This window comes from Nothobranchius furzeri, chromosome 8 (assembly GCF_043380555.1).
Source record: "Nothobranchius furzeri strain GRZ-AD chromosome 8, NfurGRZ-RIMD1, whole genome shotgun sequence".
NCBI lineage: Eukaryota > Metazoa > Chordata > Actinopteri > Cyprinodontiformes > Nothobranchiidae > Nothobranchius > Nothobranchius furzeri.
In genome coordinates, this window is record NC_091748.1 from 54,648,436 (window position 1) to 54,661,042 (window position 12,607).

At 41.4% G+C, this 12,607-nt stretch overlaps 2 protein-coding genes across 2 annotated transcripts; both read right to left on the bottom strand.

Annotated features, from left to right (window-relative positions):
- Positions 1-574: 574 nt before the first annotated feature.
- On the bottom strand, positions 575-2,908 carry foxd2 (forkhead box D2). The gene has a single exon (XM_015971423.3). The coding sequence runs from the start codon at positions 2,460-2,462 to the stop codon at positions 1,362-1,364; it is 1,101 nt and encodes a 366-aa protein (XP_015826909.3). The 5' UTR covers positions 2,463-2,908; the 3' UTR covers positions 575-1,361.
- Positions 2,909-7,274: 4,366 nt separating this feature from the next.
- foxe3 (forkhead box E3) lies at positions 7,275-9,068 on the bottom strand. Its single transcript, XM_015971421.3, has one exon. The coding sequence runs from the start codon at positions 8,896-8,898 to the stop codon at positions 7,657-7,659; it is 1,242 nt and encodes a 413-aa protein (XP_015826907.3). The 5' UTR covers positions 8,899-9,068; the 3' UTR covers positions 7,275-7,656.
- Between the last annotated feature and the right edge of the window lie 3,539 nt (positions 9,069-12,607).

The following is a 12,607-nucleotide window of genomic DNA, read 5'->3' on the forward strand; positions in this document are numbered from 1 at the left end:
GCGGGTGTGTGGTTGCGCTCGTTTGGGACCGCTTGCTGAGCGCCACATTCACTCCCTTAAGGCCAGGGGTCCGCGCTGACAACATCAACAAACGAGCGAGAAGAAGAAAAAAAAGCTGCATTATACCGGATTAGGAGCCTGATGAAAAATGCTGTTACAAATTAGCAACGAAAACCCCCCAAAGATTTTGGGTAGACCCTTGTTCACTTTCAATTACAGACCGCCGAGGCTTGCTAACGTGTGTCCCCATTCACTTCACTGGGGGGGCTTTGTGACATGCTGGAAAATGGTCCTTTAGAAACGAGCAGGAGCCACACAAGAGGAATACTTGCGCACTGTTGCGTGATATTTGCCAATTTTACGCACATCGTCAAGTTGTGTTGGAAAAACTTAAAGGGAGGATTTCTCTCATCTAAACGGAGCTTTTATTTACTGCAAACAAGAGATGCTGGTCTAATTGGACACATTCACACCCAATCTACCATTTACTTGTTCTAAATGTGTTTCTCTCTCCCTGGAGATGTTTTTAGGATTAATCCCGCTGTGCACCCCTTTAAATAAAATTCAAGAAGCATTTGAATAGGAACGCCTTTTATTTAATAAATAATTATAATAATATCACAAAAAAATGTATGATCTAGATTCCCGTAAAGATATTTCAACAAAAAATAACGATTTTTTTTCGTTTTCAAACTCACAAATATTTATTATTCTTGCCATCACAACAAAATAATGACCTATGGACATTTAGGTGCTTATCTAATGGCAACACATCATGACACATTGTATGTTTCACAGATTAAATTGCAAATAGAGGAACGAGCAGACCAAAACCTTACGGGCTCTGTTCACGGGTAATAACATGAAATGATAAAGCCACAAATTCACTGCGTCAAAATGAGAGTCCGAAGGGGAATAAAGAGCATTAATTCATTTCTATTATGTGCTTTCTAAATAAAACCTGAGTTTGCGTTTCTCCTCAGCCTTTGTGTCGACGTTAGTGCCAATTTCTCACGATGCACAAATCAAACACAACATAAATCATATTAAAATTCTTAATTATTATTTATAAAAAGTGAAAACAATCCCCGTGATAGCTTAAACGTAATGTTCTGATCTCAGATTTTGCTTTTCTTTTCTTTAATTTTGATCCTTCTCACAAGTGGAAGTTACTGCTGGCCCGAGTTCTGTCTCTCAGTTATTCACATATTTACACTATAAATAAACTCATCTCTCCTCTTAGTGTTGAAGGAAACTAGGAGAGTCCCAACATGGATTTTTCAGCAAAAAGGTTCATCCTACCTTCACGTAGGACGATGTCACAATTATTTTTCTTATAATTGTCATTAATAGTGTGTGCTTTAAAAGGGGCATGTGTTCATATTTGGGTTTTTGGAGGGGAAAGTCTGGGTTTGAGGCGCTGCTTGGAAAAGGCCCTCCTGTGATAAGTTCAAATGTGTGGAGGCGGAGGCCAGAGCCGGGGTCAGCATGGCCAGGATCTGCGCTTGGCTGCCCGCCTGCGCGCTATAGGAAGAGGTGCTGGAGTTGGCCGCTCCTATGATGTTGTCTATGGAGAAGGATGGGCGACTCTGGGTGCTTGTGTCCGTCTTGAGGGACGGCAGGGACGGACTCAGTTGTGGATAAAAAGGCTTTCTTAAATCGGTCCCCAGAAGGGAGGGCAGGTGATGTGGCGGGGGGAATATGGAGGCTGAGGAGGGTAAGGTGCAGGGGGCGTTGGGGAAAGGGAAGGAGCCACCTGTGTGGTGCGAGTGAAAGGGGCTGTGGGCCGCGTGGAAGTTCTGCAGCTGAAGTCCGTAGTTGTATCCGTATGGGCCGTATCCGAACCCGGGCAGAAAGCCTCCGGAGTCTCTGAGGATTTCGTTGCTTTGGTGCCTCTTGAAGCGTTTCCTCCTGCGCAAGAAGCTCCCGTTGTCGAACATGTCCGCGGAGTCCGGGTCCAGGGTCCAGTAGTTGCCCTTCCCGGGGTTGCCCGGCTCCCGGGGGATTTTCACAAAGCAGTCATTCAGAGAAAGATTGTGGCGAATGGAGTTTTGCCACGCGGGGAACTTCTCCCGGTAGTACGGGAATCTGTTGCTGATAAACTCACAGATCTCACTCAGGGTGAGCCGTTTTTTAGGGCTCTGCAGGATGGCCATGGTGATCAGGGCGATGTAGGAGTACGGAGGCTTCACAAGTGCACTTTTTCTGGGTTTGTCGCCGATCACAGTCCCGGGCTCTGTGCTGGATCCCATCTGCTCTGACGGGCAATCGGAGCTGCTGAGCCCCGGAGAGGAAACCCTCTCGGCCGCGTTCTGCGAGTAATTATCGTCCGAGTCATTGTCCAAGTGGAAGTCGTGGAGATATTGTCCGTCCTTTCCGACTGAGATGTCTCCACCAACCACATCAATGTCCACATCCTCGGACAAAGCAGAGCTGTCGGACATATCCGACCCCAAAGTCATCCTTGGAGATGCAGCTTCGCCTCCCCTCTTTCTCCAAGAGTTCTTCTCCCGTTTGATCAGAGCGCGCGCGCACACACACCCTCCCTCACTTCCCTACACCCACACCGGGGAGTTACTTTATGTCCAACTAATAAAACCGCACATGGCTAGAATCTATGAAAAAGAGAAAAATCTCTTTGACCTGAGATCGGACGACTCCTTGGCATCTGGTGCTTTTCATGCGCGACAGTCAGAGGCTCTTGAGGAAAAAAACAAACAAAAAGGAAGAAAACTTATGACAGCCGTTAAAAAGTTAGAAATCAAGTTGGCTTGGACGAGCTGAGGCTCAGGTTCTGCTTAGATCCGTGGCGTTCCGCCGCTGATCACCTAGATATCCATACGGCTTTCAGCTTTTACGCGCGAGTTTGGGTAGGCATCCAAACTCTCACACTATCCTCCTTAGCTCCCAAAAGGTATTTATAGGACCACGCTGATCACGTGGTCTTTGAGTCATTGTTACCAGGAAATGCTCTATTTTTCCCCTACAAAACGTGATGTTTTAATTTTTGTCACGTATTTTTAAATTATTTGTTGAAATCATTTAAACCATACAAAGTGAATGTGTCTGTAAGAAGCTTATTTTAAGGGTGACGTTTACGTTTAAAGATGAATTTTGGTTAAAAAATGTTTAAGTGAAATGAATTAATTAAAAAATAATGTCTGACATGTGACACATGCGTCATTTTTGACTAAATGTTTTAAAACATCTTACAGTAAAGTTTAACCCACTGTTGAATAAAACTGGTTATTTTAATTGAAGGACGTTTGTGGTGACTGATCAGCACAGCAGCGTCAGGAAGGCCACCTGCAATGTAAATGTACATTATTATTATTATTATTATTATTATTATTATTATTATTATTATTATTATTATTATTATTATTATTATTAATAGTAGAGTAGTAGTAGTAGCAGTGGCAGTAGTAGTAGTAGTAGCAGTAGTAGTAGTAGTAGTAAGCAGTAGCAGTAGTAGTGGTAGTAGTAGTAGTAGTAAGTAGTAGTAGTAGTAGTAGTCGTCGTTGTATTACAGTTTTTTTCTATCACTTTGCAACAAGTTTCACAACATTTATGTATTTTTTCACAACTCTAGAAACAAAACTCACAACCAATGATCAAAATGCACATTTTTTCAAATTAGAAAACAAATTTGCTTTTTTATTTACTCGTCCCCCTTTTCTCTGTTGCTTGGATGCCACGCACAAAACTTAGATCATTTGTTTTTAACAACAACCACCGGTTCAAATTGACACAACTTCACATCAAAGTACTACTATTTCAAAATGCAGTTCACACATAACATTTCAAAAGAGTGTAAATTCCTTTTCTTTCAATGATCTAACTATCAATTGATACAACTACTCAAAATGATAAGTAACTGTAGCAATACTCTCAACGCTGTATGGATGAAGACAAACAATCAAACAACAGGTTCATTTGTAATTTGTTGTCCACTTCTGCCAACTCGTTACTGATGATTGAATGCATGTTGTGGAATGAGTAGAGGTGACATGGAGCCAGGTTACAATGGAGGACAAGCAGTGGTGGGAGGAGAACGAAGAGGAAGATGTGTTGGTCAAAGGAATGGCAGGACAGGCCCCCTTCTGATAGGTGATCGAGAACCTGAGGCCAAATCCACAACAGAGAGTTGACGAGCACAGAAGTGGAGTAACCACTGCTTTGTTAACAGTATTTCAAGATAGAGAGCTGAGAAACACAGCATTTGGTTTTGTTTTTACAACTAATGACTGTATTTTTGCTTTGATTCAAATAAAACGATGTTACAGTATGATTGCACTGTGGTGTTTTGGATCAATATATTTCAGAATTTGTTTATTGATTCCACTCTCTCTGTAGTATTCTCTCTACTGCAGTATTTCCCCAGAAATGTGTGGACTGTACACGTACCATGTTGCCCAAGGTAGAGATGTAAGCTTGTATTATTGTTTAGATCTTTTTGTTTTGGCAGCAAAGTAAGAATTTCATTTGTGCCGAAAAACATTTTTCTACTTCCACTTTGCATATGACAATAAAAACTCTCAATCTTTGAATCATGAAACCTGTTTCAGCTAAAGCTCGCCACCTTTTTCATTATCTATCTATCTATCTATCTATCTATCTATCTATCTATCTATCTATCTATCTATCTATCTATCTATCTATCTATCTATCTATCTATCTATCTATCTATCTATCTATCTATCTATCTATCTATCGTTCAGGAGTTTTTTTTACATGTAAAATTAATTAAGTTCTTTCATAATTATTTACCACTTATTTGCATTTTATTTCCGGCTCAGCCCCTGAGGGTCAGCTCAGGCGTCTTTTCTTCGCGCAGTTTGTGGTTTTACAGCGCCCCCTGGTGTTCCTCATGAGAAATTTGGCCTGTCTAAAGGAATCTCATAAGTGTGATTGAGTTCTAAATTTAATCTAAACATGTGAGCCAATTAGATGTTGACATTTGCGGTAAGTTCAAGATATGAACACCTGTGAAGACAAGTGGCCAAAATAAACACCTGAAAGAAGTGTTTGTAGCTCAGTGCAGGGGTTAAAGGGTGAAAGGCAGGGTACATCGCATGTTAGTTTTACACAGTGCAATAATAGAGACAATAAAACCAACTTACGATAGATTTTAATTCACTAATTAACAAGCAAGTTTTGAAAAAAATATGAAGGAATAAAAAAGTTAGGCAGAATTGTGTCTGATGACGACTAAATATTGTATTTTCTGTCATGGTGAAATATTTCACTGATAACTTTAAATAATACTTTGTACAGTTAATCATCTGGGCTCAAACACTTTCTCATTCTTTTACAAATGCTTTTAATAATATCTGACACAATCAGGAACTTCTGGGTGTGTGTGAATGGTTTTAGCATTGTTTATTGTGTGTTCTAAGTCAGTTCCATGCATTGTGTGCCGTGTTTCTTGTGTTTCTTGTACGTCTAGGCTACTTTACTTTTGCACAATGCTGTGGATGACTTAAAATTGCAAAGAGCACATGCAGAAATTATGTGAAACATCGGTGTGTTGTACTCAATACCTCGTAACATCACTGATTTTAAATGGCTGTACAAACAGTGCTGTTTTTAGCATTTTAGAGCATCCAAGATCTGACTCTTTTCTTTTGGAAAACACTTCAGAGTGAACTAGTAAAACCATGAATAAGCCATTTGACTATCTTGTTATTTATTTATTTAATAAAAAAATCACTGAAGCACACTACCTACAATCCATTATCTATCTTCAATCATTCATTACAATCAGTAGTTTCTGATCAATGTGCCTGTTTCTGAGTGACTGTTTTAAGTCTGTTTTGATTGCGTGTAGATATTGTAAATGGGAACTGTCCTTTGTCTTCTAACAGTTTTATCTTATTTCTGTCTTGTAATTTCTAAAATCTTACCTGTGTTTTTTATGTAAAGCTAACTGTGAGTCTTGCTGCTGCCTCTCGGCCAAATCCTCGTTGTAAATGAGAATGAGTTCTCTATCGACTCATCTGGATAAGTAAAGGTTAAATAAAAATAAATAAAAATGTTTTTCTTTATTATTTATTTATTTATTAGTTTTGTATTTAACCAGGAAGCTCCCATTGAGATTAAAAACCTCAGTCCTGCCTAGAGACAGCAAAAGTTACAGTTACTTTTTTTTCAGTTATGTGGTACAAAATTACACAATTATCAACGTCCGGGTTTTTTTATTTTGATGATACTTTCATTGACATACATTTTTATGGACTATCCTGATACCAAGTAACTCGCTTTTGGGTTTTGCAGTTTCCACTAAATGCTGTTGTTCAAACGTTAATGGTGTGAGAAATGCACTAAAAGCTGTCGAGAGAACCTAATCTATTTGATTTAGATGCCATCTAGTGGCAAATTAAAACACTGCAGCTGCCTTCATGTCCGAATTTTAATATGGAATTTAGGTTTAATTTCGTGATCGAGCTGCTGTTTTCAGAAACGCCTTAATAGTTACTTAATAACTAACATACTGATGCGTTAAAGCTGATTAATGATTTTATCAGGAGACTGGTTTTATAATAATAATAATAATAATTACTATTATTATTATTATTATTATTATTATTATTATTATTATTATTATTATTATTATATTGTGCTTATTTCTTATTTCTTACTTTTGCTATTATTTTTTGCGCCAAGTATACCGCAGTAATTCCTTGTCTCACGCATAAACCCTTTTGTTTTAAGGACGTTTCACACAGAGACCATTTGAACTGGGAGTAAAAAGATGAGCTTATTAGTAGTAATAGTGCTATATTATTATTATTATTATTATTATTATTATTATTATTATTATTAGTAGTAGTAGTAGTAGTAGTAGTAGTAGTAGTAGTAGTAGTAGTAGTAGCAGAAGCATTTATTGGTTGGTTTCTTAACTTTGTTCGTGTTCCTTTAACAAGATGATAGAAGTCTTATATTGAAGTTATCCAACATATTTTACATTATAAATTACTTTAATTGACAGAATAAAAGGGATGCTTCTTTGTAGGATAAGGAACCAGATGTTTACTCCAAAGAATAAATAATTCAAAAAAGTTCTTCTTCTTGGTGTTTTTATAGCTGAATCTTACTCCTGTAATCATTTTTCTTTCTCTTGGATCAATGTCTAAACTGAACGAACGCAGTGTTTTTTTATTTTATTTTATTTTATTTTATTGTTTGTTTCTAAAACTTGTCCCAACCGAAGGAAAGTGTGTTTAAACAGAAATTACCTTCTTTATCTCTCACAAAAGAATCTACAAAAGCTGTATATATTTTTGTTTCCTCTTAGACAAAAATAGATTTAGTTTATTTTTATTCATCTGATACATTTTTTACATGTTATGTTGATGGCTAATGGCACACATAAAATATAAATTTACCTAAAAGGAGCGCAAATGAACGACAAAACTCATAAAAGACGTTTATTTCTATTCCTGTGACATGATGATGCCAACAGTTACACTTTTAAAAAATGTTAACGTCAGAGAAACTATTTTATACAAACATATTTCAGAACAGAAACGTGGAAACACAAAGAAAGAGAACAGAATGATGGAATGTGGGATTTAAATGGCTTATAAGGATGTTTTATGATGAGGTTTGGTCTTATTTACTCTGATCTCCTGACATTTATTATAAACAGCTTTCTCACATGTACCGCTCCAGCCCTGACGCGAAGTTCCCTTGTCTCATGTAGCTGTTGTTGTAGGAGTTCATGGGGTTGGAGAGGCCGAGCAGCTGCTCCGAGTGCTCCGCGCAGGAGCCGTGGCGCAGCGCCGGCAGGGACAGCCGGTTACCCGAGCAGTACACCTGAGAGCCTCCCGGGGAGAACCCGGACTGGCTCATGGAGGGCAGGTTCGGAGGAGAAGCTGAAGAGGAGGAGTACGGGTAGGTGGAGGTCAGATTCCCGCTGTTTCTGCTCAGCATGTTCGCTGCTGGGTTGACAGTCTGCGTCTGGAAACACGCGGACGGGTCGGTGCCGGTGACCGAGCAGCTGGAGTTCATGTTGCCCAGTTCTCCACCCAGACTCAGAGTCTGGGGGATCATTTCCCCAGCCGGGCCGCTCTGGACCACTGTCTGCTGGCTGATGATGTTGTCGATGCTGAACATGCGCGGCTGGCCCTGGCCGACCCCGGTGGGAGTCTGGTAGTGATGCATCATGGCCGGATGTGGGGATGTGGCGGTCAGCTGAGAACCGTACCCTGACCCGATCCCTGCGTAAAGCGTGTTGGGATAGGACGGCCTGCCCATCGGCGTCGGAGTAAAGGCGCTGGAGCTCTGCATGTAGCCGGGGTAGGTGCTCATATCCGTGCGCTTGAATCTCTTCCTCCTCCGCAGGAAGCTCCCGTTATCAAACATATCCTCCGCGGCCGGGTCCAGGGTCCAGTAGTTGCCTTTACCTGGTCTTCCGGGCTCCCTGGGGATCTTCACAAAGCAGTCATTAAGGGTCAGGTTGTGGCGGATGGAGTTCTGCCACTTCTTGGAGTTTTCTCTGTAAAAAGGAAAACGCTCCATGATGAACTTATAAATGCCCCCCAGGGTGAGCTTCCTCTCTGGGGAGTTGGCAATGGCCATGGCGATGAGAGCAATGTAGCTGTAGGGAGGCTTCCCCCTCTGGACGGGCCTCTTCCGGCGGCGGCTGCCCGTGGGCAGGTGCTCCTCAGTCTGACCCAGCGCGCCTCCATCCTCCGTGCCGGGGCTGCTCCCCCGGGGTTCAGACTTGATCAGAACGCCGTCCTTGGAGCGGCCCTGGAGCATCATGGGCGGCGGAGGCAGCGGGGAGTCCAAGCTCACGCTTGGAGACATGCCTACCGGACTGGCCTCTGCCTGCGAATGCTCTGCGGTCATGTTGCACATGCCAGAGAAGTAAGAATAATTTGCAAGAGTCATAAAAAACGCTAATGAGGATCTTCTTTTTGGAGGTGAAACAATCAGCTGAAAAATTCTCCAGATATGTGGTCAAAGTTACTTCTTGTCCTGCCTCTCTGTTTGGGTTGGACTGTGCGCTCTAGTGTGTGTGCGTGTGTGTGTGTAAGTGTGTTTATGTGTGTGTGAGTGTATGTGTGTGTATGGCTATCCAGGTGAGAGAAAGGCGTTGACAGCTTTATAAGATGAGGCCGGAGTGACGCAACTGGGTCCAAAGTGACGACTGATGCAGAAGGACCCACAACTAAGCCTCATAGGTCTGTTTCTCTCAACAGCCTTCTGATCCAAAACCACAGGAATTTTTATTTATCTAAAAAATGCATTAATTCATTTTTTTTAAACACACAAATGCCGTTCTCCATTCTAGCTCCTTTCTCTTTGCTGTTCTCTGTCCTTTCACTGACAGTATATTCTGCAGAAACAACACACTCAGAGCTGCGCATATACCCCAAACCCAACAGCCAATCCTCCAGTGGTAAAATAAGAACACGTCTCTGAAAACAAGCAATTGGGCTATCAAAGCTTTCGAGGAAGAAAAGTAAATATCCCTTTATTTCATTTTCATTTTTGGAGAGTGATAATCAAACAACCCACTTGGGAGAGAGGAGAAGTGTTATCTTACGGATTGTGAAGTCAAAACAGTGTTGTGCACACAGTTGGTACGCAGACAAGACCCTTTAAGCACCAGAAAAGCTTCAGCGCTTTAATTTGATTATTTAGGAAAAGCGCAGGGCTACAGTTAATTACCAGCAGTTTCATTAATTTTATAAGCACATTAGATGCGTGTGGAAGGAGGACGCCAGGACTGAACCTGCAGCGTGGTTAAAATGATGCACGAGCAGTTCACAACCAGATAGCACGCAGGTGCCAATAAAAAGTTCTGCAAAAGATTGCTTATTTAAGAATGTCTCAGTCAGTAAAAATAATTTTCCAGCCTTTGGAAAACAGTTGAAACATTTTCTTTTACCTGTTATTTACAGAAAAAAATTAATATTTCCAATCAAAAAGGAAAATAAACGGAAAACAAAACAGTGAGTAATGAACACAACTGTTTTTATTGGGTTTTCCTAGAGTGTAGCCAGTTTTTACACATGTGCTGTCACATATATGAGGGAATTTTAAAAAGACAGATTTTAAAACAGAATTACTGATTTTCTAAAATCTGTCAATAACAGCCCAACTAAAGCTATTAATCATCACCAGATAGATGCATGTTTCACACAGCAGCTGGCAACTCCACCCGCCAACACCCCAAACCCACAGATGACCAGACCCCTTGTGTACCCCCCCCCCCCCCCACCCCCCTCCCACCCAGCCACAGCTCAGACACCACTAAGCCCAGCAAGCTACTCACAGCCAGTGGTTAACAGCTTCAGACAGGCGTGGGAGCAGGGATGTATCCAGGCAGGATCTGCCCCAGAGCTGCCAGGTCAGGCAGGACAAACAGGGGCTCAGGCCAGGAAACGAGGCCCTCTGCCTCGGGGCCCACAGCCTCTTGCTAATCCCATCCCCAAAAAACCCCACCACCACCACCCCGTCAGAGCCTCCCTACACCTCTGTGCATCTCACTTGTTTCTCAGTCACATGAATGGACAGTGCAGTACTGTATTATGCAGGAGTTTAAACCCTGCAGATGATTTGTCATATTTTGAAGGAAGCGTTGAAAACCGAGCTAAATGAAGAGCAAGCTCAGTCTTTTTCGAAGTTGTCTTTTAAATAATCTTACAATTTGCTTAAGCCCGACAATGCTACATTTGATAGAAAAAGCTTATATATATATATATATATATATATATATATATATATATATATATATATATATATATATATATATATATAAATGCTGTCCTTCAGATCGGCTCTTTCCATTAATAGGATTTCTTGATATTAGCTACTTCAGTTATCTGTCAGTGCATCCCATGTTGGGGCTTGTCCTCCCATTGTCTGAGACATTCACTAAGCAGGTCATCTGTTGGGGACTTGTCTTTGATGTACTTACGGATCTTGGATGTTTCATCCTGGACAGTGGCTCTCACACTCACTAGTCCTCGGCCTCCCTTACGGCTAGTGGACAGTCACGGTGCTGGATTTGAGAAGGAACCCTCCATGCATGGTTAGGAGCTTTGATGTTTTATTATCTGTGGTCTGTATTTCTTCCTTTTGCCAGATTATTATTCCTGGTTATCCCTGATTACTGGCAGGGCGTAGCTGTTTTCTACCCAGATATTGTTCTTGCCATTGAGCCAACTTCTTAGAACGTAGGTATTTGGCTGTCTCCTTTCCTTGTGGCTTCATTGAGGTTGCCATTTGCTTGTGGGATACCAAGGTACTTGTAGCTGTCAGCAGTGCATTATAAATATATTTTTTTGTAATTGTACAATGTAATTTCCTGATTTATATTTAAAGGCTGTCTCTCACAGTGGGGATGCGCCCACAATGTGAATTTCAGACCCGTCCAGGATTTCTACGTAGGAAAACTGTTATCTCATCCAAATTGTTCGGCAAGCCTCTAAAAGCACACCCTTCACTTTATTGCTACATCCATCCTCACCATCCTCTACTGTCAGCAGTTCTGTGAGATTTCATTCTCTCTTTCTTTTTAGCTACAATCCTGAGATGGACAGAGGGTGAGAGAGAGGAACAGGCAAAGTTGCTGAGTAAACACTTGGAATCCATTCACTCGCAAAGTGGCTCCAGGGGATGGGGGGGAGGGGGGGCATGAGAAAAAAAGAGGGGGAATGGAAAAGTCAGAGGCAGAAAGAGAAAGAGTGGGAGATGCAGAAAAAAAACATTTTCTTGCTCAAGCACATCAAGTACGGGCCAGGGCTCCTGAAAACGCAGGGATTACCAGGGTACTGGAACCGCTCTGGCCCAGACCGCCTCTGACCGCTCCTGCACTGCACGCTACACTGCCCTGCTAAACCAGTGAACATGGTTCTCACGACACACACACACACACACACACACACACACACACACACACACACACACACACACACACACACAAATGTTGCACACAGAGACAAATCCATGTCTTCCAGCCTCAAATGAACAGGTAACAAACATTTTTGGGCACAGAAAGTTTTTTCCACAATCTTTTCCTGATTTAGGATCAGGAGGTTGTTTAATGGCGCTTCAGTTCCATCAACACATCTGGTTTTACTCGCCTGCAGCATCAGAGAAGAGGCACAATGCAACCAGAAGAGTGAACCCAGAGCTTGAATCAGATAAACTCTCTAATTAAAACATTAGGAAGTGAGCAACAAGAACACCAGACTAAAAATGAGGCTCTGGGTGATGTGAAGGAGTACAATCCCTGCAGCCTCTTATCAGCAGAAACAAGGTCTTTGTTGGTGGAGTAGAACAGCTAATGGAGAAAGAGCAGCCATGAATTTGGAACTGGATTTGTTTTTTGGGGGGATTTATGAAAATGAACTCAAACACAGGATTCAACCAGCTCCACTAAATATCTTTATATTATAAAAGACTCAAGTGAAAAGACTTTCCTAAATCACTTGACTTTGTGTGAATGACCACTGGTTAGTGATTATGTGAACATATTAACAACCTTTGTTCCTCTTTAAAAAAAACACACAACTTACAAATCAGCACGTTGTGGGCATGAGCAAAGCATGGAAAATACAGACGAGGACTTTAGTTATTAGCAAATGTT